This window comes from Endocarpon pusillum, assembly GCF_000464535.1.
Source record: "Endocarpon pusillum Z07020 unplaced genomic scaffold scaffold7306, whole genome shotgun sequence".
Lineage (NCBI taxonomy): Eukaryota > Fungi > Ascomycota > Eurotiomycetes > Verrucariales > Verrucariaceae > Endocarpon > Endocarpon pusillum.
In genome coordinates this window covers 249,985-274,611 of record NW_006916644.1, presented here as the reverse complement: position 1 = coordinate 274,611, position 24,627 = coordinate 249,985, and the positions used below count along the sequence as shown (strand labels likewise).

At 49.6% G+C, this 24,627-nt stretch overlaps 9 protein-coding genes across 9 annotated transcripts; 5 read left to right on the top strand and 4 right to left on the bottom strand.

The window, feature by feature from the left end:
* Positions 1 to 731: 731 nt before the first annotated feature.
* On the top strand, positions 732 to 3,065 carry EPUS_02776 (uncharacterized protein; the record flags this gene model as incomplete). Its single annotated transcript, XM_007807904.1, has 3 exons — positions 732 to 2,529; positions 2,609 to 2,729; positions 2,849 to 3,065. 3 exons carry the CDS (start codon positions 732 to 734, stop codon positions 3,063 to 3,065), a joined length of 2,136 nt encoding a protein of 711 aa, XP_007806095.1.
* Positions 3,066 to 3,886: 821 nt separating this feature from the next.
* EPUS_02775 (uncharacterized protein) lies at positions 3,887 to 6,067 on the bottom strand (the record flags this gene model as incomplete). The annotated part of the gene is made up of 1 exon (XM_007807903.1): positions 3,887 to 6,067. The coding sequence occupies one exon, from the start codon at positions 6,065 to 6,067 to the stop codon at positions 3,887 to 3,889; it is 2,181 nt and encodes a 726-aa protein (XP_007806094.1).
* Positions 6,068 to 7,696: 1,629 nt separating this feature from the next.
* EPUS_02774 (uncharacterized protein) lies at positions 7,697 to 9,406 on the top strand (the record flags this gene model as incomplete). The annotated part of the gene is made up of 7 exons (XM_007807902.1): positions 7,697 to 8,173; positions 8,232 to 8,652; positions 8,722 to 8,808; positions 8,871 to 9,149; positions 9,197 to 9,235; positions 9,295 to 9,332; positions 9,389 to 9,406. 7 exons carry the CDS (start codon positions 7,697 to 7,699, stop codon positions 9,404 to 9,406), a joined length of 1,359 nt encoding a protein of 452 aa, XP_007806093.1.
* Positions 9,407 to 9,831: 425 nt separating this feature from the next.
* On the top strand, positions 9,832 to 12,594 carry EPUS_02773 (uncharacterized protein; the record flags this gene model as incomplete). The annotated part of the gene is made up of 1 exon (XM_007807901.1): positions 9,832 to 12,594. The coding sequence occupies one exon, from the start codon at positions 9,832 to 9,834 to the stop codon at positions 12,592 to 12,594; it is 2,763 nt and encodes a 920-aa protein (XP_007806092.1).
* A 211-nt stretch (positions 12,595 to 12,805) lies between these two features.
* On the bottom strand, positions 12,806 to 13,275 carry EPUS_02772 (uncharacterized protein; the record flags this gene model as incomplete). The annotated part of the gene is made up of 2 exons (XM_007807900.1): positions 12,806 to 12,922; positions 12,997 to 13,275. The coding sequence occupies 2 exons, from the start codon at positions 13,273 to 13,275 to the stop codon at positions 12,806 to 12,808; spliced, it is 396 nt and encodes a 131-aa protein (XP_007806091.1).
* A 167-nt stretch (positions 13,276 to 13,442) lies between these two features.
* Positions 13,443 to 15,216, bottom strand: EPUS_02771 (uncharacterized protein; the record flags this gene model as incomplete). The annotated part of the gene is made up of 2 exons (XM_007807899.1): positions 13,443 to 14,826; positions 14,879 to 15,216. The coding sequence occupies 2 exons, from the start codon at positions 15,214 to 15,216 to the stop codon at positions 13,443 to 13,445; spliced, it is 1,722 nt and encodes a 573-aa protein (XP_007806090.1).
* Positions 15,217 to 15,632: 416 nt separating this feature from the next.
* Positions 15,633 to 17,264, top strand: EPUS_02770 (uncharacterized protein; the record flags this gene model as incomplete). Its single annotated transcript, XM_007807898.1, has 1 exon — positions 15,633 to 17,264. One exon carries the CDS (start codon positions 15,633 to 15,635, stop codon positions 17,262 to 17,264), a length of 1,632 nt encoding a protein of 543 aa, XP_007806089.1.
* Positions 17,265 to 17,370: 106 nt separating this feature from the next.
* EPUS_02769 (Actin-related protein 3) lies at positions 17,371 to 18,848 on the bottom strand (the record flags this gene model as incomplete). Its single annotated transcript, XM_007807897.1, has 3 exons — positions 17,371 to 18,270; positions 18,320 to 18,748; positions 18,810 to 18,848. 3 exons carry the CDS (start codon positions 18,846 to 18,848, stop codon positions 17,371 to 17,373), a joined length of 1,368 nt encoding a protein of 455 aa, XP_007806088.1.
* Positions 18,849 to 19,855: 1,007 nt separating this feature from the next.
* Positions 19,856 to 21,596, top strand: EPUS_02768 (uncharacterized protein; the record flags this gene model as incomplete). The annotated part of the gene is made up of 3 exons (XM_007807896.1): positions 19,856 to 19,968; positions 20,049 to 20,248; positions 20,299 to 21,596. 3 exons carry the CDS (start codon positions 19,856 to 19,858, stop codon positions 21,594 to 21,596), a joined length of 1,611 nt encoding a protein of 536 aa, XP_007806087.1.
* Positions 21,597 to 24,627: the final 3,031 nt, after the last annotated feature.

The window sequence follows — 24,627 nt, the reverse complement described above, 5'->3', positions numbered from 1 at the left end:
TCGTCAGTTATCCACCAATTATCCACCTCCACCATGCACTGTTGTGCTACGAGGAAGGCTGGCCGAGCACTCGCTTCATGCAGTGTACAAGAATATGTTCGGCCCCATTGGTATGCAGTCAATGCTCCACATACGCTTGTGCATCCAACCTCCCAAACATCTTCCCTGTCACCTCGCTGGTGGTGGCTTGACTCAGCGTTGGCCCTACTACTGTCCCTTCGAGCCAATCTCTGACCAAGTCGTCCTAATCAATCGCGGGGTCGCAACAACCTCACCCTGCATTCCGTGAATGCTTCTTGCTGTGGTGGAATACTGTTCTTCTTCTTCTCACCAGATTCCCTGTTACTGGCACCCTAATAGCAAGGCACCCTTATAAACACACTTCTTCTGAATCTTCTCTACCTTCTTTCATCCTCTTTATCCAATCTGCTTGCCCCCAACTTCCTGTATGCTTGTATTGTCGTTTTGAGACGAAGGTAAGACCGGCATAATGTCCCTTCTTCGACGTCGGTTCCTAATTAGCCAATCCATCATAGGGTTCTACACATGTCGATTCAATAACCGGGGCTCGTCGGTGAAGCTTGTCTAGCCTCATATTATCCAGTCTACAGTTCTTTATCGCGTGCCCACCAAGCGAGAGCCGCCAACCTTAAGGGGAGCAACAGGAAATGTGCTGTCAGATCGTGTGATACTCTTCGTATATAGCCAGCTCGGCCTGTCCCGATCAGAAGATGGCGACTGTCGTCGTCCAGCAACATCAAGTCCCTTTAAGACAAAGTCCGACACCTCCACCATTGGGTGCTGCCCTCACTCTGAATATCCCTCGAACTTCTACCCCGGTGCCGAACAAACACATACCTTACTGTCCTGCTGGTTCAGCTCCTCCGTCCTCCCAGACGATCACTCCACCGAATTCTCCCCAAGCAAAGTCGTCCACTGCCCAACCTCGTTCGGTGCTGCACCCTGCAACCTCCCATACCAAGCTTCTCAATACCCCTCCAGTCTTCGGCATCAGCGCCAAAACCCTGTCCTTGGCTCTAGAACAAATCTCTACCACTCCTCTACCAGACCCCCATCAGGTATTTCCATGGCTTCATGGGTTGCATGCGGAAAATCAGATACAGCTTGCATTCTTCGTTGCCAAGAAGAAATGGCTACGAAGAACACCAAAATGTCTTCGAGCAATCACAATTGTGAAAGCAGGGGGAGACTTAAGCGTGTCACGCCTGAAAGGATCTGTTGCTCCAGACGAGATTTTATCTTTATGTGATAACAATGATAAGGGTTTCTTGGAATGTGATCCGCGAGAAGGCTTTTCGGTTCGTAACTTTCACATCCAGGCGGCGAAGATTGCCAGAGTGTCCGACATTATCGTCTATGGGGACCAGACCACAGATCAGAGAATCATCAAATCTGTGGCGGAAAGGGCGTCCATTGTTCAACGGAGATGGAGGAAGGAGCTTGAGTCTAGTGGTCAATGCTTGGAGCATTTTAACACGTTCGTCCTGACTACGCCTTTTGAAGAAGTGGAACGTGAGCATCCGGAGCTTATCGCAGTTGACTCTGCTGGCAAGCCGACTGCTCAGTCAATGGACTTCCTGCAATGGGAACGAGACGAGATGTGCGAGATGTCCAAAGCTTCCGAGTTCACTCAAGGCGTTTACCAAGGACCAACACCGGACTGGAACTCAGTAGCCGAGAACCACTCGGGAAATATCTTCGATGTTTTTATTGAAACAGGTGACCAAGCACAAGTTCCTGATGACGAATGTCTATCATCACGACTCCAACAACTAGAATCTTCAGACTCTGTCCATGTCGACTTCCCTTCCTCCGGAAGTATCCTTCCCCCATCATGGTCAACAGCTGAAGTCGATGGGCTCCTATGCATGTGCCGCTGGATTTACGATCTCACTCACCCAGACAACATCACGTCTATATCCACTTCAACCCGCCAGCAATCCCCAAAAGATCAGGATGGCGACATCCAAATGACATCTTTCGCCCCTCCCGAACCGCGAAAAGTCCTTATCCACTGTGCAGACGGCTATACAGAATCCACCCTTCTCTCCTTAGCCTACTATATGTATGCGGAAGGAGTCCCGGTTCACGCCGCCTGGCTTCAGATGCACTGTGAACGAAAGCGTAACTTCTTCGCGTACCCATGTGATGTTGCATTGCTCACTTCCATCCAAGAACGCATCTTATCTGAAAGTCCCGCACGTAGGGGCAGACTCATAGCGCAGAAGGGATCAGACGACCCGCCTACATGGCTCAGCAAAATGGATGGAAGTCTACCCAGCAGGATCCTACCTTATATGTATTTAGGGAACTTGACGCATGCAAATAACCCGGAGTTGTTGCGTAGTATGGGCATTAGCCGGATTCTCAGTATTGGTGAGCCGGTATCGTGGGATCAAAAGGAAAAGGACAGATGGGGAGCAGAAAATCTGGTGTTGGTGGATAAGGTCCAGGACAATGGCATTGATCCGCTGACGGATGAGTTTGAAAGGTGTTTGGAGTTTATTGGTGAGCTTTACCTCTCTCTCCCAAACCGGAAGGGCACATCGTAGTAAAGTGGCTAACCATCCCAACCTGATGTTTCTAGGCCAAGGCAAGAAGGACAACACAGCAACCCTCGTCCACTGCCGCGTTGGCGTCAGTCGTTCTGCTACCATCTGTATCGCCGAAGTGATGGCAAGCATGGGTCTCAGTTTTCCTAGAGCTTAGTAAGTGAACCCTGGTCCTACTCCCAAACCAGACATCTGGACCTCCATTCGGCACCATACTAGACCTTGTCTAGATCCAAGTTCTTCGCTTCGTCCCACTCTAACATCCATCTTCAAAGCTGCTTCGTCCGAGCCCGCCGCCTTAACGTCATCATTCAGCCTCATCTTCGTTTTGTGTATGAGCTCCTAAAGTGGGATGAGCATCTTCAGCTTCAACGGGCAGGCAACGAAAAAGGTGAAGGGAAGGACAGGAGTAGAGGTATCAAGCGGGAGATGGAATGGCAGAGTGTCTGTCGCGAGATCGCTTGCATGAATAGACCTTATGCCAGATCCTAACACTTGAAAAGGGCGAACACGACGCAGCTCTAGGACGGAGGTTGGCGCAAAGGAAGGGGGTTTTGGGAGCACAAGGACTATTTCCTTGGGCTTCAAATGAGAACCGAACGAGGGAAGCAGTGGAAGCGCACGGCGTTCCGGGGTTGTGGATCGGCGCTGACCTCGTCCTTCTCACCTGCGGCTATCAGGCCTTGCCCGGTTCTCAGACAGAAAACGCAAACGGGAACCAACGACGGCATCTCATCTCATGCCAACGACGTGATTGCTCATGTCCAATGAGCACCATGTCTTCTGACGATCATCTAATGAAGGAAAGGGACCCGAGCTACGAAGTCCCAACGTATATGGGCGGGGATATTTTACTTTTCTCTGCAGTTCAGAGTCATGCCATCCACACAAGCTACGGCGCAGCGGAGTTTCCAAAAACATCAGCGCGCTCTCTCTCTCTCTCTCTCTCTCTCTTTCGATCCCGCTCAGCTGCCGCTTGAAAGAGTGGGAGTGGGAATGGGAGTGAGCGAGAGCGAGTAACGAAATCTCAGAAACGGCTTACATGTGAATTCCACACGAATTTTTGTTCTTTCGAGTCTATCCCGAATTCAGGGCCCAAGTCTTATATTTCATTTTGCGAGGCTGAGCTTCAGACAGATGACTGAGAAACACGTGTTTTTCACCTGCATTAAGAGAAAGGGGAAAAAAATCTAAAATTCCACGTCCTATGTGAAAGTAATGAAACGGGTTCCCGCTCCTGGCCCAGAACTTTTCCAGAACCCCCATCAGCCGCGCCCTTTCCCTCCGGTTGCTGCCCGTTTACCCATCAAGCCTCATCCATCCTTGTCCACGTCCACAGGTCCCCCTGCATGCTCTTCTCCTCCATCCTCTTCTTGAGCCGCGCCCTCCGTTTCCTGCGTAGAAGGAGGCATCCTCCCCACCCCTAAGCTCCCCTCCATCTCCCCTTCCTCAAGACAAAACAAATCATCCGCGCTCCAAGGCTTTCTCGTTGGCCTCGTCTGCTGCTTCTTCTTCTTCTCGGACTCCTCCTCACCACCACTACTGCCGGCGGTGTTACAGCCTCCTCGGTCTCGAGAAAAGTCCTCCGCGTAGCTGAACGCGGCTTGATTCAGTGAGACCTGGCCTTGAGGGAGGTATTCGCCTGTATATAAAAGGATGGGGAGGTCGGACAGCTGGGGCAGAGGTCCGCCGGAGTCAGATGATGAGAGCTTTGGGTTTAGGAGGTGGAGGAGCGAGCCGGAGGCAACTGGGGGTTCGAATCTGGGGCCGTGGGTGATCTCGATGGGTTCCGAGGAGGCGGTGAGGGGGGTTTCTTTGCTGGGAGGGGTTTCGGCCATGGTTGGAGTGGTGTGGTCGCTGTGTTCTTCTGGAGGATGGTAGAGCTCGGTGTGGATTGTTGCGAGCGCGGCTTCCAAGGATGAGAGGGTTGGATAGAGCATCGTGTAGCCTCTTGCGCGGGCGAGTTCGAGCACGTAGTTTAGCCACGAAGGGTATGCCTGTGAGATGGGGTATGCGGCATCGCTGTCTTTGTGGAGGTCTTTGTCGACTGCGAAACGATTGGAGAGGAACGAATGCAACTCTACCCATTTGTCGCCGAAGTAGAGCGCAGCGTTGCTGTTTGGAGCTTGATAGCGGAATAGAGGTTTGCTTGATGCTTCTTCGGGTATGGAGAGGGAATCTTTGCCGCTGAGGGTGGTAAAGGGTCTTTCGAGGGAAATGCCCATAATGCCTTCCGAGGTATGTAGCGCGGTGTTTGAATGTTTGTAGTCGAGAAGAGTGTACACAAGGTAGTGGAAATACAGAGGAGAGAGCTCCACCTGAGGTGAGAGGACGAGGACGTTGGATTGGGGTACGTTAGATGGATAGAAGGATTCGAGTTGACGGATTGAGGCTTGGGTGGCGTCCAAGTGATTGGACAGCAGTCTATGACGGAGAGTCAATTTGCTGTTTCCGCGGTGGGACCAAGGAGGCCAGCGGAAGCTGGATAGGAATTGCGAAGTGGGGGGATCCATATTGTTTGGCAACTCGATCGTAAGTCGCGGGTGGGGAAAGCCAAAGTAGTCTGCACTTTCCAACGATCTCAGCAGTCGAATGAGTGAGCCAGAAGACTCTGGTGGGGAATGGATGAGTATCTCGATATTTATCTCGTTCCAAGCTTTCAAAGAGCTTCCGTCAAGCTTGGATATCCATTGTAGCTGTTCAGCAGCATTGACTGGTAGCTCGATCAATGGCAGGCCCAAGTCCCTTGTTTTATCCTTTATTCCTGTAGTGAAGAATGTGTCTTCTCGCTCCGGACTATCCACCAATACCACTCTTGGTTTCATGACAGAAGTGATGTGACCCAGGCTAGCTCGAACACTCACTTCCATTCGATAGTCCGTGGAGTAGACAGAGAAGTCTGGCCTTCCATCATGCCACCTGATGGAGCAGTCGGCTTCGGTAACGCCATTGATTTTCTGAATATCCTCTATTGCAATATCATCCCTTCCCGTCAACATCAAGTGTATTCTGTTCTTGTTCTGCTTCGACATGTCACATGCCAATGGCAATATCCTTGATGCGCTCTTGAGGTTCGACACCACAAACAGTACATTTCGATTGTCATGAACGGGTCCGAGCCCGGCACCAAAGGAAGCTGAAAGGCGGTAGTATTTGATAGGGCCCTCGAAATAGCGTCGCTCGTCCACAGAGCTGTCAGACCGAGGAGGTGGGCCTTTGGGGGCTGACGGCGCCTGTCTTGAGGATCCTACAGTGGGGGACTTGAGCCCTTGACGGCGTGTTGCCGTAGCAGCATCTTTAGGAAGGTTCTTGAAGAAGATGTATAGGATGGAGAAGACCGCTATGGCCAGCAAAATTCTTTTTCGTCGTGGTCCTCGCCATGTAAAGTTTGTTGTAGTTGGGCTGGACATTGCCGACCGCCTCCCCTCTCGATGATCGTCATCTTTCTTCCCAAGTTCTTCGTCGACGGTGATGTATCTCCTTTGCAGAGACATTTACAAAGAGAGCAGAACTGCTCTTCGTAAGTCCATGCATCCCGAGGATCCTAAAGCTGTGTCTCCGTGTGAAACAGTCTTTGGACCTGAGGTCCAAAATACTGAGTATTGTCGCAGAAGATAATTAACAGCTAGTAACGGCAGCTAGCCGTATCAGGAAGCCGAGAGATTTCATTTACCACTTTGGAACGAATGGAGATTGGCTACCTCTCAACTCTAGGTTCCGGCCGTTGGACGCTGTTTTAGGCGGCCTTTGCCGCCGCTTCGGACACCGGTTGCATCTCCCCGGTCGTGTAACTTCATGCCGCCATTTTTGTCGCCGGGCCTGTACAGTACTAGGTCAAAAGTATTGGCTCAACACCCCACTTTTGCACCAAAAAACGTACTTTTCAATTTAAGCTAACTACTTTTCCTAGGTAATAAACTATCTAAAAAGTGTTTTTAAGTTGTTATAAAATATTAGAAAATGAATTATATATAAAAACTTTTATCTTAATACTATGTGGAAGAGAGAGATAAGAGACAAAGCAGACTTGAAAATTTTGAGGAATTTTTTTGATAGAGTTGTTACCTAAAAATTATTAAAAATGAAATATAACAACTTAATCACGAGTTAAGTCTTGATCAAGCACACTAGTAATAAAATAATATATGAAAAAAAGTTTTAACTATCAAATCTCTATCTATATATAAAATCTCAAGTAGTTATGAGCTGTTTTGATCAAGCAATAAATATTTCAAAGAAACCACTTTACGCGTAAAACACGATATGCGCCAATACTTTTGACTGGGTACTGTATATCTGCCCCAACATCAACATTCACCACATTCACAAACCACAAATTCCCCCCTCCTTCTCTTCGGCCTTCTGCAAAGAAAACCGTCCTAGTGTTCGCAGATTGAACGTTCACGATCCTACGCAGGACTGCCGTCCATATATTACCCCATGTCCACGCTGACGAGCAGCAACCATGATGCATAAGTTCAGTGCAGGTGTCAATTTTCAAGCTGCAAGCGGCACTGACTGTGGACAATATCATCGCAAAGGACGGCTTTTATCTACAAGAAAGCAACTTCGTTAGATGTGAAAGGATTTATAACTCCAATGCTTATTTTGCATACAGCGGATCCGAGCCCCTGAGAAATGGAATTCGGTAAGAGAGGAATTTCGGCAGGGCCACAACTTTTAGTAATGGAGACCATTACGAAGTATAGTGCGTGGGACGGTATGGTAAATGGTTATTCATGATTAGTCAAGCGGCTCGAGACGGGCTGCCTGACCTGGAGGAGCTAAGCCTGAAGAGGCAGCGCACCTAGATCTAGAAGACTACTACTACAAAGTAAGACATCATTGGATTCCGGCGCACCTTACACGATTTCATTCTACGCGCAATATATTGATGCCAATTCAGCTTATAGTAGCAATCAGGCACAATTCTAGACTTACCTCAGGCAGAGCTGAACCCATCAGGGCACTAGAGGGAGCTTGCGGCTCAAAATGAAGCTTTTGGCCAAGGTAAACTGGGTCAGAGTAATGTCGTCATGTCTGTTTCCTGATTTGATATTTAATATAACATGCTTCTATGTTCTGGTTTATTCTCGACTTATCTCGGTTCCTACATAGCGAGAATGGTTGGAAAGAGATCTCTCACCAATGTCTTCAAACCCGATTCGCCCCCTAACGGAGATATTGAACACGGTCTGCAAAAACCAAAGTTTGCCAGATTCAGGGATGTTGTCGATATGGTTACTGCTCAAAATCAGAGGAAGAAGATCAAAAACCAGCTGACTGAAGGCGTTGACCGTATGCAATTAGAAAAGTACCGCAAGAGCGATGAGGACCTGAAGGGCATCAAGAGTAAGAGAGTCCGAAACTTTTACAAAAGCCAGAACGAACGTTTAGATGCCTGGCTCGAGGTGGATACCCTTGTCATGACTATGGCCGAAGACATCCTTGAGAGCATGAATCCAGATCGTGACCGCGATGGCATTCCGGAGCAAGATGGTGCTCTTCAGGGGGTCGGGGGACGTCTTCAAGAACTACTACCAAAAGAGGCCAGAGAAGAACGTCTTCAAGGCGAAAAGCATGCAAAATGGGCGATAAATGTTGGTCGATCGCCACATCTAAACGGGTCTAGCAATTCTAATAATCGTAACGCAACAGGTCAATGTCATTGCGAACATACTTCTTCTGGCTGCCAAGTGCATGGCTGCATCCTATTCTTCCTCACTATCTCTCATCGCATCCCTGATCGACTCGGCGTTAGACTTGCTTTGCACAGTGATCGTGTGGACCACGAACAGGCTCGTCCAATGGCAAATCAGTCGTCTCAGTCGACAGTTTCCTGTTGGGCGTCGACGACTCGAACCGATTGGTATCCTTGTCTTCTCCGTCATCATGGTGATTGCATTCGTGCAAGTCCTTCAGGAGTCCGTGGAGAAATTGCTGCCAGGTGGCGAGAAAAAGGCTGCTGCGCTGCCTCTGATAGCCGTTGGCGCAATGGGTGGAACAGTGATTGTGAAAGGTATTATATGGTTTGGATGCATTCGAATCAAGACCACGCAGGTGCAGGCCCTAGCTCAAGGTGAGATCATTCCGAATGTCTGGGCAGTGAATGTCTGGGCAGTATCTGTCAATAACTGATATTTTGTAGATTGTAAGACGGATGTTGTTTTCAACACTCTTTCTCTTCTATTCCCACTGCTCGGTCACAGGCTCAACGTATGGTGGCTGGATCCAGGTGCGATTTCTTATGGCCTAACGATTGCTTCTATGCAAGAACTGATCGATTGTATGTCATAGTGGGCGCTGCTATACTTTCTCTCTTCATTATCTACGATTGGACTGCGACGTCCTTCGAAAATGTTACTCGACTTTCCGGATCAGCAGTGTCAAAAGCAATCCAGCAAAAGTTCACCTTCCTTGCTTATCGTTTCGCACCTGTGGTAGACGGAATCAAGTCTATCACAGCTTATCATGCGGGAGATAAAGCGTGGGTTGAGTACGACATACTTCTACCAGAGAAAATGCCATTAGCATCGGCGCATGACATTGCGGAAACTTTGCAGTATTGCTGCGAAGGTAAGAGACCCCTTCTCGCCGGCGCCTGGGCTCTAATATTGTTGCAGGTCTTGATGAAGTCGATCGGGCATTCGTAACGACCGATTGTGAGTGTTCTCTGGATCTCTGACATTATCATCCTCCCATTACTCACATCTTTGGCCAGATGCATCCCACGGACCAACAGGACATGCAACTGATCACGTATAGCATTGCTGATGTTAGACTAAAAGGACGGTAAACCAGCTGATGTCTGACAGCTAGGCATTGGAAATTAATAGATCGAAGACAAGCCACTTACAATTTGAGCGTTTGAATCTGTACTGATACAGTAAGTGTAAAATAGTTAGAGATACTCGGTGCCGCCAAATGTCTCCGCGAGCACCAGCTAATACCTCATAATCATTGACAGTTCTTATGCTCAGTGATTGGCACCAGGTAGCCATTACTTATGAAAGGCTATATCACTCTAATACTCCGTCTTTGCCGATGACGCTCATCAAAACTGTGTAACAAGTCAAGCTCGTAAATTATCGGTGCCATAGCTTGTAATTACATGTACAGTGAGCTTGGCATTCAGCCATCTGGTTACTAGTTAGTTAGTACGCGTAGCATCCTCTCAATTGAAGGTCATTGCGTGGCATGAAATCCATCCAACCCGCAATCAAGCTCGGAGCAAAACTTATGAGGCCCTTCTTCATCGATGCAAACAGTATGGTCTCGGTCAATACGGCCACAGAACACTCGTTGCATCCCTTGTAGCACCCAAATCCCTAGCACGTTGTCTCGTCGAACTACAACTGGGATATTCCGAAAACAACTCAATGCGGGCGATGCCTTCACTCTACTCCTCGGCCCTGTTCTCGGCGGCGCCTTTGTTGCGGATGCGAAGGCGAAGGATAAGCGGCGAAGACAATGGGACGAGAAGATCGCTGCAGCGCAGGCAGAGGTCGAGGAGATGCGTCGAAACGAGGTCAAACCTTATAGCAGCACAAGAAGAAATCTGAGAAGGCTTCCTGCGCTCAGTCGTAGTTACAGCTCTGCGTCAGCAATCCGTCTCACAGTGACAGACGAAGAAGACTCGATTGAAGCTGTTGATTACTCGTCTACGCTTGGACCTGACCAGCAAGACCTTCTTAGTACACCAATTGCTCAAAGCCACGACGGTGGGCCAGGCCACGAGTTCTCAGAGGGGCTCAATGAGTCTAATCTGGTCCAAAAGAGTATCGATAAATGCAAGCGTCTACAAAGACTGGTTGCTATCAAGCTTGCCATCAGGATGATTCTGCATATACACATCGGCAAGAGTCCGCGTTATATCTGTAACAGCGCCGACTATGTCTATGAACCAGGTCATTTGCCTCAAAATGCCAACGAACTAATTCGACATCTGAAGCGGGTCAGAAATAGCTTGAGGTTGATGAACTCGGAGGATCTACGTTCATCTTGGAGAGCATATCAGATCCTTACGAGGAGAGACACATGCAAACTTGATCAAGACATTTGCGACCTGGCAGGGCAGTTAAGGCGCGGCGAGATAAGTGTGGCGCAGTTGGTAGAGCAATTCGCAGCAAAAGTATTATCCTCGCCCGAATCGCCTACTGTCCGTGGATACATCCCTTTGCTTAGCGCTCTCTCTCAGGCGCGATTCGATGAATTGGGCTTTATGATCGATGGTACTATGATAGAGGCTCGACTTCCGTATGACCGACATGCAGTCTTCATTCTATTATGGCAGTATGGCAAGAACAAAGAGTCGCACTATTTTGACCGCCTACTGAAGAAGCTGACCACAGATAGCGCAAAGGCTCAATTTGGAGAGCAATGGGAATGGAGAACTATCAACCACACACTTATTCCAGTTCCTCCATCAAGAGACCCACAAATCTTGCAAATCCTGATCTATACTGCGTTAAAGTGCAATCAGCCGCATCGGGCTGAAGCGTGGTCGACGATGCTGGGTTATGCACGTACTGGTAATATGTGGCTCTCACATGTCATACGCAACTTCTTGAAATATTATTCGGTGCACAAAAATTGGCATAAAGGTCAGACCTGGATGGAAACGGCATTGGACCAAGCAGAAATCCTTGCTGGCCAAGGCGTTCGTCACCTTCAGCGGATAGTATTCGCCATGTTGGACTGTTGTGCATCCCATGGGAAACGTAGCTTATATCGAGATATACTACGCGCAGCGGTCCAGTGTCGCTTAGGGGTATATAGTGCTGATCTGGGTCTTGCTTTGCCACAAAGATCGGCGGACATACTTCGAGAGTGGCAATCTTATCATGAGCTGGTCTACAATGGTGAGACTGAAGCTCTCTCATCCGTCCAAAAGGCACGAATGTTTGCTCGGAAGCTCGGACACATTCGCAAACTCGGGCCTGAGGAAAAAAATGCCTCTAACCGTGCTCGACCTGTTGACGATAAGGAGGAAGCAGGAAGGGGCGGCAACACCAGGAGCTCTGCAGAAGGCTTGTCGGAGCTTTTGGTAGATGTCGATACACACCCTGAGGAGGGCTCGGCCACCTCCAATTCCGCTCATGATGAGGCTGAGGCTGCCCCATGGAAAGAATTATGTCGTCAACAGCAAACTCAGCTGGACTCGCTCAGGCGACAACTTGAAGCATTGAGATCTGGACAGGACTTGGACCCCGCTTCGATGGGGAGGGAACATGACAAGCATCCCTCAAGAACCGAGGAAAAGAGCACAAAGGTTTTTCAAGGCATTGCATTTCGTGCACCTGATTCGCAAATCTTTCCCAAGACGGAAGGAGAACTTAATATAACGGCCTCAATGAAAGTACCTTCACTTGCATGGCGTCCAATCTCATCCACAAGCAGGTCCAAGAACATCCAAAACGAGTCAAACAACATTTCCTCCTTGCCGCTGCCTTCACAGAAAAAAGAAAAAAACCAGCTCCTATCCAAGAATTCCCCAAGAGATGTAACGAGTAAAAAGGCCGCCGCCATATTCACTGTCCCCAAGACCCTCGCCTCGCTCCAAAAAGAAACAGAAGTCTCTCCAGCCGGACCTACCAGACCCAAACCCACACTTCGCTTCCACCCACCTCGTGCAAAGCGAACGGGCTCCCAGCTCCAGGAGCTACGGCAGCAGAAACTAGCTCGCAGTCCTGATACCCAAGCACCGATCACCCCAGCGCCTCTCTCATCCGAGTCGGAGGAAGAAGAGAAGAAGAAGATAGCACCTCCTCACGCCACGCATCCGGAAGCACCAACCGCCCCTTCGACCCCCGTACCCACACAGGCCGGAGAAGAGAAGACGGCACCTCCCATCACCCCTACAACATTGCAGCCTCCGTCACTTCTCCCGCCATATCGAATACTCAGGATCCAGGAGTCTGGCTCGAGGCCGGAAGAAGCGGAAAACATGCCCACGGCAAGGAGGGATGGCATTCTTCGCTTGGACTTGGGAGTGGAGGGGAGGGGGGAGGCGTTACTGTAGATACGTGTTAGACTCAAGGAATCAGAGAATACATGAGGCACGAGAGTCTTCTACAACCGGGTATCCTTGCGTGAGTGATTGTGCTTGTCATACATCCGAGATCCTGTGCAAAGCAATTCTAGTATCTTGTCTATGCTGGTCATGTGGCCCCATGGAGACGGAAGACTCGCTTGCTCTGACGCAGCCGTTGCAGCAGTGCCTGCTACTCCAGCTACCTACCACCCTTCATCTTTTGTCTCCTCTGCATCCGTTCCTGCGTCCTGATCAGAGCGGTCTTGACCTCACCCTTGGGGAACGTCGAGATATCATAGTAATTCGGTGCGATGTCCTGCCACAGAGATTAATCCCATCGCTCATACGCAAGCACGGAACTAGCACAGTATGAAATGGGCGAGGACTTACCAACAACCACTCACCCCGGACCCCCGTAACCGTGCGGACATAATTCTTCGTCGTCAACACAAACTCATTATAGACGACCCACTCGCTATCCTGGCCCAGCACCGTGCTCGGATGTAGCAGCACCGTCTGATTATCCTTGACCGTCGTGTACGTCTTCCCGTTCGCTTCTTTCTTGGCCACCTGCATGAAGAATCCCGACACCAGCGCGCGCCGGATGTTCTCGTAGTATTTCTTGTCGTCGAACGGCGTGGACATCAGCTCGAGCTCTTCGCGCTCCATGATTCTCTTCAGCTGCAGGCGCACGTTGTCGGCGGATTGGAGGGCGCGCAGGCTCAAGAAGTGGTCGTGGCACCATTGGCGCGGGTTTTGTTGGGCGGCGTCGCCTTTGAAGGCGTGATAGACGTTCAGAAGGCTGAAGCTCTCCTCTTCTTGCACCCCCAGATTTTCTATGGATACCATTTCACTGCAGTGAGAATGAATACTGTATGTTTAAGGATCTCGTTGGAGCAGTAGAATTCTGGTGAGGAGATGAGCATTACGGCCAGGGCCGGGTCGAGAGGGAATTCTGAGGCGAGACGGCCGAGGTGAGTGAGCTCCCCGTCGTCATCCAGGCAGGCAAGGTAGTTCAGCTCTTCCAGTGCGCGCATCAGGGTTTCTGGTGCAGGGGGGTCCATCAGATCGAAATGGACAAGGTCGTCGATCCCGAGCTTCTTCAATTCTAGCACTGTTGATGATAGATTCGAGCGCAGGACTTCTGGATATGTCTGCTCGATGAGCTCTTTCTTGAAGGCGCCTTCAGTGTATAGTCTAAAGCACTTTCCGGGCCGTGTACGACCGGCGCGACCAGCTCTCTGTTGGGCAGAAGCTTTTGATATAGGCGACACAAGAAGTGACTCAACTCGTATTCTTGGGTTGTACACTTTCTGTTTGGAGAACCCTGGATCTACCACATAAACAATACCATCGATAGTAAGCGAGGTTTCGGCAATGTTTGTGGAAACAATGCACTTGCGCCCGGGTCGTCCTCCAGCTTTCCGAGGTCCTGGGGCCTTCTCGAAGATCTTTTGCTGTTGTGCCGGTGGGAGTGTACCATAGAGCGGATAGACTTTCATTGGGCCCGCATCGGCTTCTCGAACCATCTCATCAGCTTCCAGAGAGATCTTCCGCACTGCATCCTCAATCTCCTCTTCGCCAGTTAAGAATAGTAGTATATCCCCCTCTGGTTCGGTAGCATGGATTTGGAGAACGGTTCGAAGAGCTGCCTCTACGTAGTCCCTCTCTGGTTCAGGAGTGTAGAATATCTCGACTGGGTGAGTTCTGCCAGGTACAGCCAGTAACGGTGCATCATTGAAGTACCTCTGGAATTTCTGCGCATCCAATGTGGCGGACATGATGATGAGTTTCAAGTCCGGCCGACGAACCACAACCTCCTTGAGAAGGCCCATCAGGATGTCTGTTGCGAGTGTCCTTTCGTGAGCTTCGTCGAGTATGATGGTACTGTAGCGCGATAGGTCGTGATCGTTCATAGCCTCTCGCAGTAACATTCCATCCGTCATGTACTTTAGAATAGTTTTCTGGGACGTCATATCCTCAAACCGAATGCTGTAACCGACCTCCTCACCCATCTTCACATCCATTTCTTGCGCGACACGTTGTGCAACTGACATTGCTGCTACCCTCCGAGGCTGCGTACATGCTACAAGTTTTCGATTCAGCTGGGGCAGGTCATCGTAGAGAACGAACTGAGGAATCTGAGTAGTCTTCCCAGATCCAGTCTCACCCACGAAGACCAGGATTTGGCACTTCTGATACATCTGGAGAAATTCATCCCTGGCGCAAAGTCAGTTGTGCTGTCGTGAATTTGGAGACCGCATGACCATACCTTTGAGAATGAACGGGGAGGTCTCGTCTGGTCTGTAAGATGGAAAAATATCTCTCTGAGAAGGGTTGTCCTGTGAATGGATTCGCCTTGCCATCTTCTGCACTTCGAGCCAAAGCAGCCGTCGTCCCATGTCGTTGAAATCGCGCAAGCGGCCCAGAGCCAGCTAAGCCGTTCATTCGTCTCGGGGGCGTATCATAACCATTGCTAGTCTTCTCCGTACCCTCATCAGGATACATGTGCTGGAGGTAGGGATTATTTCGCGGGTCTGTGTTGCCATTAGATGTCTTTTGGCGCTTCGCAGGAGCACCTTCGTGGAAGTCGGATCGGTTCGCTGCCATTGCTAGAATAAGAGATGAGCAGTGAGATTTATTTCGCCTTCAAATAAGACCGGGTCTGACGCTGAATATCGGGTCTGCGTGGTGTTAAACTGAATCTTGCGAAGATCTTTACTTGGCACTGGCCAAGACTCTTATCGATAGGGGTCCACGTGACCATGGTTTTCTCCCTTCAAGACAGGATTTCTGTTATTATGCCTCCTATTATGCCATTGATGAGTACTGGCTGAGCGATCAAGAAATTTTCATTGGTACGGTAAAAGTGAAGTCTTTGTTGTCTCATGCTGCTTTCCCGTTGTTGCCGCCATCGCCTCGTCACCAATGATCTTGCAAGTGTCTTCGCAAAAAAGTTCTTACATTCTCTCTCATCAAGCCCAGTTCAGGGGCAGCACGTTTATAATGCTTTACAGATAGCAAATATGAAACAGCGACAAGCTATCGCAGACCGAAAAAGATTGAAGATAGGGCATGTCAGTCCTCAGCTAAGAGAAGGCTCGAACGAGGAAGTCCTCCACTTTGAAGTTCAAGCTTTGCTAGACAAGGCCGCAAAAGACGCCAGTGGCTCTGACTCAGTGAATGGCGATGTCAGTGCGCAAGAGATCAATGGTACTGATGTAGAGGTGCCGGAACGTTTTTCAGAGATCGAGCTGGACATCGTGGAGCTATCTTCAACGGGTGACGGTCTGGCTCTGTCGCCCTCTGGCCAGCTTGTGTACATTGTCCCTTTCACCGTGCCGGGTGACAGAGTTCTAGCAAGAGTGATAGAGCACCACAAATTCAGACCATATGCTAGGACAGACTTTATCAAAGTCATCAATCCATCCGCAAAACGGAATGATGGGGGAATCGGGTGCAAGTACTTCTCGACGTGCTCCGGCTGCCAGCTGCAAATGCTGTCCTATGATGACCAGCTCGCTCATAAGAAAAGTATCCTTGAGAAAGCATATAAGAACTTCTCCGGCCTCGATCCTTCCCTCGTGCCTCCAATCAGTGACACCTACGGTTCTCCCCTCGAGTACAATTACCGTACAAAGTTGACACCACACTTCGACGGACCCAAAGGACCGAAAGGTCAAAGGAAATTCACCGAAGTTCCCTCAATCGGCTTTACCATGAAAGGCCGGAAGAAAGTGATGGAGATCGAAGACTGTCCCATCGGCAGCCCCATCGTCCGCGAAGGTCTCATCCGCGAACGCGCCAAAGTCGCCGCCAACATCCATAAATACAAACAGGGTGCTACGATTCTCGTCCGCGAATCCACCCAACGCACCCCCAAAACCACCTCCGCCCCCTACGCCATCAAAGGCGACACCGAGCACCTCAGCAGCGCCGCAAAATCCGCACCCATCACCACCGACCCCGAAACCGGCCGTCCAGTAATCCACAAAGAATTCCCCACCTACATCGAAGAAAAGACCTACATCTCTGACATGAATGAAAACAGCGTCGAATACATCGACGACTGGAAATTCACCAGCCGCGCCGGCGCCTTCTTCCAAAACAACAACTCCATCCTCAGCAAATTCACCGCCTACGTCCGCGGCCACGCCCTACCGCCCGCACCGAAACTGGGTGAGCCCGCCGTCAAATACCTGCTAGACGCCTACTGCGGATCGGGACTCTTCGCCGTCACCCTCTCGTCACTCTTCAAGTCAACGCTCGGGGTCGACATTGACGCAACGGCCATCACCGCCGCCCGCGCTAACGCAACGGACAACAATCTCTCCAATATCGGCTTCATTGAAGCCGACGCCTCTGCCCTGTTTGCAGGTGTGCCCTTCCCGCCCGCAGAGACGGTCGTGGTCATCGACCCGCCGCGGAAAGGTTGCTCGCCGGACTTTCTGAAGCAGCTGCTTGGATTTGGGCCGAAACGGGTGGTGTATGTGAGTTGTAACGTGCATAGTCAGGCAAGGGATGTGGGGGTCTTGGTGCAGGGGAATGGGAAGGTGAGGTACGAGATTGAGAGTTTGAGGGGTTTTGATTTCTTTCCGCAGACGGGGCATGTGGAGGGGGTGGGGTTTTTGAATAGGGTGGAGGTGCAAAAGGTATAGGTCTGGGGTCAGACCTTTGTACATTATCTAATTGATGTTTGTGAGTGATCAGACTCGTTTTGATTGGCATCTCTGTTCTCTCGGTTTGGGGATCTATTTTCGTCTATCACGTACTCCCAGGCCCACCAAGCAAGGCAAACCTCCTCACAATGCTGGGCCCAAACTCATCATACTCCGCCTTGGTATGACAATAACTTCGAAACTCTGGTGTCTGACCGAGCAGACTGCCTCCAAACCACGGACCATGTCTTTGCCTTTTGTGAGTCACCACCTGCACATCCAAACCACCACTCCTCGCTCCACCACTTCTCGCTTCTGATGCCCGTATCCTCGCCTCAACGAGGTGTCGGATGTCTCGTTGTAACCGCCGACCAAAGGCCTGGTATAATGTTGAGCCGCCTGACAGCACGATATTCTTGTACAAGCCTCGTCGGACATCAATAGGGGATGACTGGATGACTCCGTCAACTACATTTGGTAGAGGTGTAAGGAAATCAGAAGAGTAGATCTCAGGGTTGAAGAAGATTTCCGGAGCGAGGAATCGTTCGTAGCCAACGTCTATTTGCACCGTCCTTCCGTTCGGTTGAGTGACGGTATGCTTCAGGAATCGATCAGGCTCTTTGTCGAATCGTGCAAACTCCTTCACTATATCTGGGCATACGTAGCAGTATTCTTCCTTCACTCTTTCGGCGGTTTTCAAGCTGCTGTCTGCCTCGCCTCGGTCTCTCAAGAGGCTTTGGACAAAATATGTTATATCACGTCCCGCGATTGGTATGCTCTTTATCGATGATCCAATTACATAGCCTTCTGCAACTGGAATGACATGTGTAACTCCGTCGCCAGAATCAATGACTGTTCCCGTTAATGATCGGTCTGAGACCCTCGCCGATGTCCACGAGGCTGCAAGGGCAAGGACTGCCTGTACCGCAATGTAGAGACCGGCGCAATTGAAGGACTCGAACATGATCTCGGCTGTGTTTTCTCGGTTTTCTGGAGGATTCAGTGGCTACAGCACAGTGAGTCAACATGACAGCCTGGTCAGCATGGGTACATACCGGTTCCGTGAGAAGAAAGTAATGGTCTTCAGGCTCGACCCGTAAATATTTGAATATGGAATTGGACCAGAATCTCTCCATGTGATCCCAGTTCTCAACCTGCCCATGTCTGACTGGATAGTGTATGCCGTATCCAGGCCCGGCTCCTGCCGCTAACGCCTCATCTCCAATATAGAAGTCCAGGTCTTCTGTCCCTCGCTTGCCCGATAGTTGCGATCCTGGTCCAGCGCCACCTGTGAGGAATGAGGGTTTGTTGGCGACAGCGGGTCTGCCTGATCCTGATCCACTGCCTCCTGCAGCGGACCCTTTGGTCGCAATAGCAGTAGGGAAGACGAAAGAAGGAGAGTCATTGCCGGCGAACCCTGGGTTGGCATAAGCTACTGAGTTCGACTCGGTTTGGCCGAGCGTCCTTACCAAGCTTTGAAAAACCTGTACCACTGTGTATACCGTCAGCTGAAGCTTAGTATGCGATGAGGAATCGGTGGGCTACATACTTGTCCATGACAACGGCGGGCGTTTGCGAAGCCATCTTGCTTGAACAGGCGCACCCACCAAATGGTGGGGCCTAAGAGAAAATGCGTCGAATTGCTCTTGCTGCAGAAGAGCTGTGTGACAGGACTGGAGGCCTCTAATGACTAGTATACAAGGAAAATTGGTCAATAGGAGGCATAAAAAAACCAAATATGCCCCATATAGACCGAAGTGCGGTTATGTCGCAGCTGCGAGTACGGCAATATTCGTGCAGCACCCCTCAAATCTTGGCGTTGAAGGCGAGGGACTATGGGCACACGTGATGCAGACTTGGGGATGAACTGTGCATGCTCTTTTTGAGCGCAATCTGCTTCAGCAACAGTTCCAACAGTGAAGAAAATGTGAAAATTGATGCTGAGAAGGCAAGAGCAGCTGTGCAGGTTACTGCATGATAAGACAGACCGTAATTGCCATCTCAAAAATGTGAATTAATGCTCTATTTCCGCAACTCGTGTCCTATCCTTAAAGCTCTTCATGACGAGGGTTTTCATCTTCATTCCGTCTGCATCAATATCAGCATCAGCAGCACAGTGACAGTTCGTATCCACGGTCTTCTACCTCTGCGATCGCATTCCACTCGTTTCTCATATGGCTTTGTTCAACCATAGCAGCGCATTCCTACCTTCTATCACTTTCTAAATACATGTTCTCGTATCATCGATACACTTCTTCATTGTCTCGTTCCGCAACACTGGAGTCCTCCAATACTCCGAAGGCTGCCTTGTGCATATTGGACCTTGCCAGAAAACTACAGTATCGCCGTAACAGGTACATTACGGACGTCGTGCAGTATCTCAGCCATCCCGTTACAGGGACTTTATTGAACCTTTGAACGCAGAGCACTGTCTACTTTCCTTGAGTGTAAAGTGAAAAGTTGCCTTGCTTTGGACTCACTTTCACCGGTGTTCTGGCCCTCATTGAAAGGCAAAGTCTAATCTTAGTCCACGAAACACCCAAACCGATCGAGAAATCCACCAGGCTTCTGCCATTGCTTTGCTATCATCAATGCCTTTTCGGCGTCATCGCGAAGGTGGTGATGTTTGTGCCATCTATGTCCATGCCGGAGCGGGCTTTCACAGCTATGCAAACGAGAAGCACCATTTGATGGCCTGCGCAGAGTACGTAAGCCGTGATCAATACTCCTTTAACATTATCAAAATATCGTGTGAGCAAACATTCAGTACTGACATAAATCTAGTGCTGCCAGCGTGTCCATGGCACTGTTGAAGAACGGAGGCAGTGCCTTGGACGCTGTGGAAATGGCCATTAAAGTCTTTGAGGACCGGGAGATCACCAATGCTGGGTATGGCAGCAATCTTTGCATGGACGGCACAGTAGAGTGCGATGCATCAGTGGTAGATCATTATGGTCGAAGTGGAGCAGCGGGCGCAGTCTCAAGTACGTGTCTCTTCTTTCTTCCCCTCCCATAATATTCTGACATTTCTCAGTGGTGAAGAATCCTATTGGGCTCGCTCGGCTGATCCTGGAGGAATCCACTCGCCCTCTTTCACTTCAGCGTGTACCGCCGAACCTACTTGTTGGTCAAGGTGCAATTGACTATGCCAATGAGAAAGGCCTGCTCACAGTCTTCAATGATCACATGGTATCGAGAGCAGCAAAAGAACGATGGAACAAATGGAAAAGGGACTTAGATTTGGCTGACGAACAGGACAAACAAAAGTCTGCACTCGGCAAATTCCCCGACCAGAGGTTCACAAACCACGCGCCTATCATCTCGTCATCGCAGGTTAGTACGCCTGTCTCACCTGCATCCATCCAGAGCGCGGCTGAAACTCCACACATAAAATCTCCAAGTCGGCCGCTGGTAGCTTCCACAGCGGACATTCCTGACACCTATTTTGATGCCCATACAAAAAACCATGCTAGATATCTTGGCGTACCAGGTCCTTCTCTGTCAGATCCAATCAGAAGGGTAGAATTGGAGCGTCATCCAAACATTGACGGCAATAGGGCAACAGCAGCCTACGATATTGCCACAGATGACAATCACCCCTGGGCTTCGAAGAGACGACGGCTCAGCAAGGACGGTTCATTCGACAATGCGCAGTCACCTCTTGGGAGACTAGCGGAACTCGACTCGTCAAAGCTGGATATGTCACTTGCTATTCAGCCTACATCTGACTTGCAGCCATCCAAGCACAATGAAGATCATGTCGTGGATACTGTTGGAGCAATTGCAGTCGATTGCTTCGGCAACATTGCTGCCGGCTCTTCTTCTGGGGGCATTGGTATGAAGCACCGTGGCAGATGTGGACCGGCGGCTCTTGTCGGCATCGGTACTGCCGTCATTCCTTCTGACGCCGAAGACCCAGATGAGACCTCCATCGCCACTGTCACCAGCGGCACTGGCGAGCACATGGCCACCACACTCGCAGCTGCTACTTGTGCAGATCGAATATACTCCAGTGTTCGCAAAGCACGAGGCGGTGGACTACAGAGCTGCACGGAAGATGAGGCAATTTATAGTGTCATCGACAAAGAATTCATGGGCCATCCAGGGGTCAAGAATAGTCATTGCCCTGGTGCGATTGGTATCCTGGCTGTGAAGAAGACAAGACACGGTATCATGCTCTATTTTGCGCACAATACGGATAGCTTCGCTGTGGCTAGTATGCAGAGTGGTGATCGCAAACCGTCTTGTGTAATGAGTAGGAGCAACGGTTTCGGAAGTATTGCGCAGGGTGGCAGATTGGCAAAGTATCGAGGAAATGGTGTCAGGCATTAAATCCTGAAAACTTGATGAAAGTGAAGGGGGCGGCAGGCGAGTGACATACCTAAGATTTGCTTATCTGTACGCCTATTCTCTGGAACGGGCATCGTGGGCTGTGCAGTACCATAGGTGTTGACTGTGCAAGACGTAGACGAGAGTCTGCAGTCACCAACCCAAATAGAGCTGGGCGTAGCACAGATGATGCGGCGCCGTTCCTTAACGCCAAGCAAAGGCTTACTACGTAGGCAGATCGTATACGGAGAACAGGCGCGGCCTCGCACTGGTCGGCCGCTGGTCACTAGTCAGCCGCTGGTCAGTGTTCCGGGGCTGGTCAGTGTTCCGGGGCTAGTCAGTGTTCCGGGGCTAGTCAGTGTTCCGGGGCTGGTCACTGGTCTACGTAGTATAGGTCCACACATCAAGCTAAAGTGAGCAATCGAATCAAACATACTACAGGGGCCTGAAGCATTGTTAGGCTGGTGCTAGTAGCGGCCAGTTCTTGTTACTTGTTACTGCAAAGCTTGATTTAAGCATGACCATTCAGAGAAGTCGAAAATTTATCTTTCGTCTAAGATGGGCTTAGCTGTTTTGTATAAATAACGTTCTCGCTTAACTATAGATAACTAGCGCTGAAACAACAGTACTTCAAGCCCCTGTAGTACTATCTTGAAGCATGCATTGCTAGTTGTGTTTGACGCCGTAAATTTGCTTCGGCAGTGGCAGTGGGCGAGTAGGGGTCTACGTAGTGACAGATAATGCGACATCAGACCCGAGTGGGGTACATTAGCAGGTACGGGGAGATGCGCTTTGTGACAGCACGCACTGGCACTAGTTTGTGTATTGGCCTGCAAGACACATCATACCAGGTCGAAACGAAGATAGTTTCCTGACTTCTCATCCTACAAACTATCGTAAATTCTACATATTTTGTAATTAGTTATATAGCCGCGTTCGTCTACCTTTTATTGAGCCCACTGAATGACAAAAATCCACCGAAATCCAAAGTTAGTGACAAGCGCACTTTTAATATAATCTAATCGAATCATACTACAGTATACTACGTAGTGTTGAAAGTAACGCTAAAACTGCTTCTGCTATCTATGGATGTCTGCACTCGATCGATTGGTTGATCTAGTAACTTGTATAGAAGTTGTATCCAATCCTGTCTGAAGTTCAAGTGCAATCTTACTCTGGTGGCTGGTGGCGCTATGCCTGTTCCGGCATAGCCATAGGTCATGTGACGACTACTAGGCTAGTGGCTTGGCAGCAATTCAACACGTAGTACATTTATCCAAACCCTATATTACTTAGAGTGTGGCAAATTTGCGGCATACGTAGTAGGCAACCTGGGTCCTGGGTGTCCCATCGCGGTTTGCGAACCAGAAGGCATCCGCGAAAATCTTTTGCGAACCAGAAGGCATTCGCTAAATTTTAGCGGGAATTCGCGGAGCCGCATTGCGGTACTGAGTTAGCGGTTGAATCAGTTATCTGGTTGATTAGGTGTAGTGCAAGGCGATGGCATCCGGGGAATCTTCAACATTACAGATTGTGCTTTCAACTATATAAGATGCTTTTTTCCCCTGGATCTGAGATGTCTTTAATCCCTCTTCATGTCGCAGCATTCCAGTTGACTTACGGCTTTTCATGCTGTTCACCTCATCCATTTGAATTATCCATGTTTCCCATCATACTTCAATAACATTCGACCGAACACCTCGACGTTGCAAAGTATCTTCCTTGAGTGGACATTCGGATTCAAAACCTCCTTCAGCTACCACTATTTTTCGTTCTACCATCCGTTCCTATCAAGGTTCAGACTCGTCATCAACAAGACACAAAAAGACTCACCCAAGATAAGCAGGATCGTGAGTTCAGCCCTGGTAATCAAGATGCCTTCAGCTCGAGCCGTCTCCATGTAAGAACCTCGTCTACAATTCTACTCCATGATGCTGGTCTGACCTTCCCACCAAAAGCCAATTGACCAACGACACTGTCACGGCAAAAAATCTCGACTTAATTCCTGTTGGTATGGTCGTCAAATTCCATGTTGGCACCATCAGAAGTTCGACCCATGGTAGAAATGGATTATTGGAGTCCGCAATAGTGGGGCCCTATGTTGAGCTTCATGTAAGCACCAATGTCCGCTTGAGTCCAGGTTGAAGCTAACTGATTCTTATAGGGCGCACATCGGAACAACAACGGCACTGGAAATGGTGGCGGCCAGCGTTGAAAAGAGCCGTCATATAATGGCTTCGGCTTTCTCAATGCATCAACTATTCGACTTCATAGAATGGTGCGGCATTGATGGTAGGCCACGTCGATTGAGTGCGAAGATTCTTTCTGGTTTGTGAAACGGACTACTGGAGCGATTGCAGATTCAACCTTTCTCATATTGTACGCTCCTTGCGCTTTCGTTTATTTCATGTCGATTCATTCTCTTCATATAAATGAAAACAGTCATGATCAGAAAGGGTCGAGGTTCCGCTTTGGGTACGTTCTAGATAGTGATGACAGACAACGAAACGTCCATATTTCTTCAATCGCCACAATTTGTCCATGGTGATTTCAAGGCCAGCAACTTAGATCGAATTGCATTGACGACGTTGGACGACTCCTACTTAAATATCTGGCTGGGTGCGAGTCTCTGTTGGGCGATGTTCTTGAGTCACGGCGAGGAGATAGGCTGTGGTCTCTGAAGCCCAGACAGTTCATCATTCCGTTGGAGATGGACTTGGAGGTGAGCAAGGTCTTTTTCTGGGATATCTATCGGCCGACGATATCTTCGCCTTGAACCTTACAAGATGCTCCCTTGCCACCGAAAGCGTGTCTCTAACACGAGATGCTAGTTACACGTGGATCGGCAACCCCACTGTGGGGTTTGATTTGCTTTGCTAAAATGATCAGTCACATGATTTTCGATTATCGACCGAGACCTACTAACCACAAAAGGATGTCGGCGTCGAAAAGAGAGCTATCTGAATTAGGTATAGTGGTGAAGTAAATTCAAGAAAACTTCACCACTATACCTAATTTGGAACTGAGCGTATCG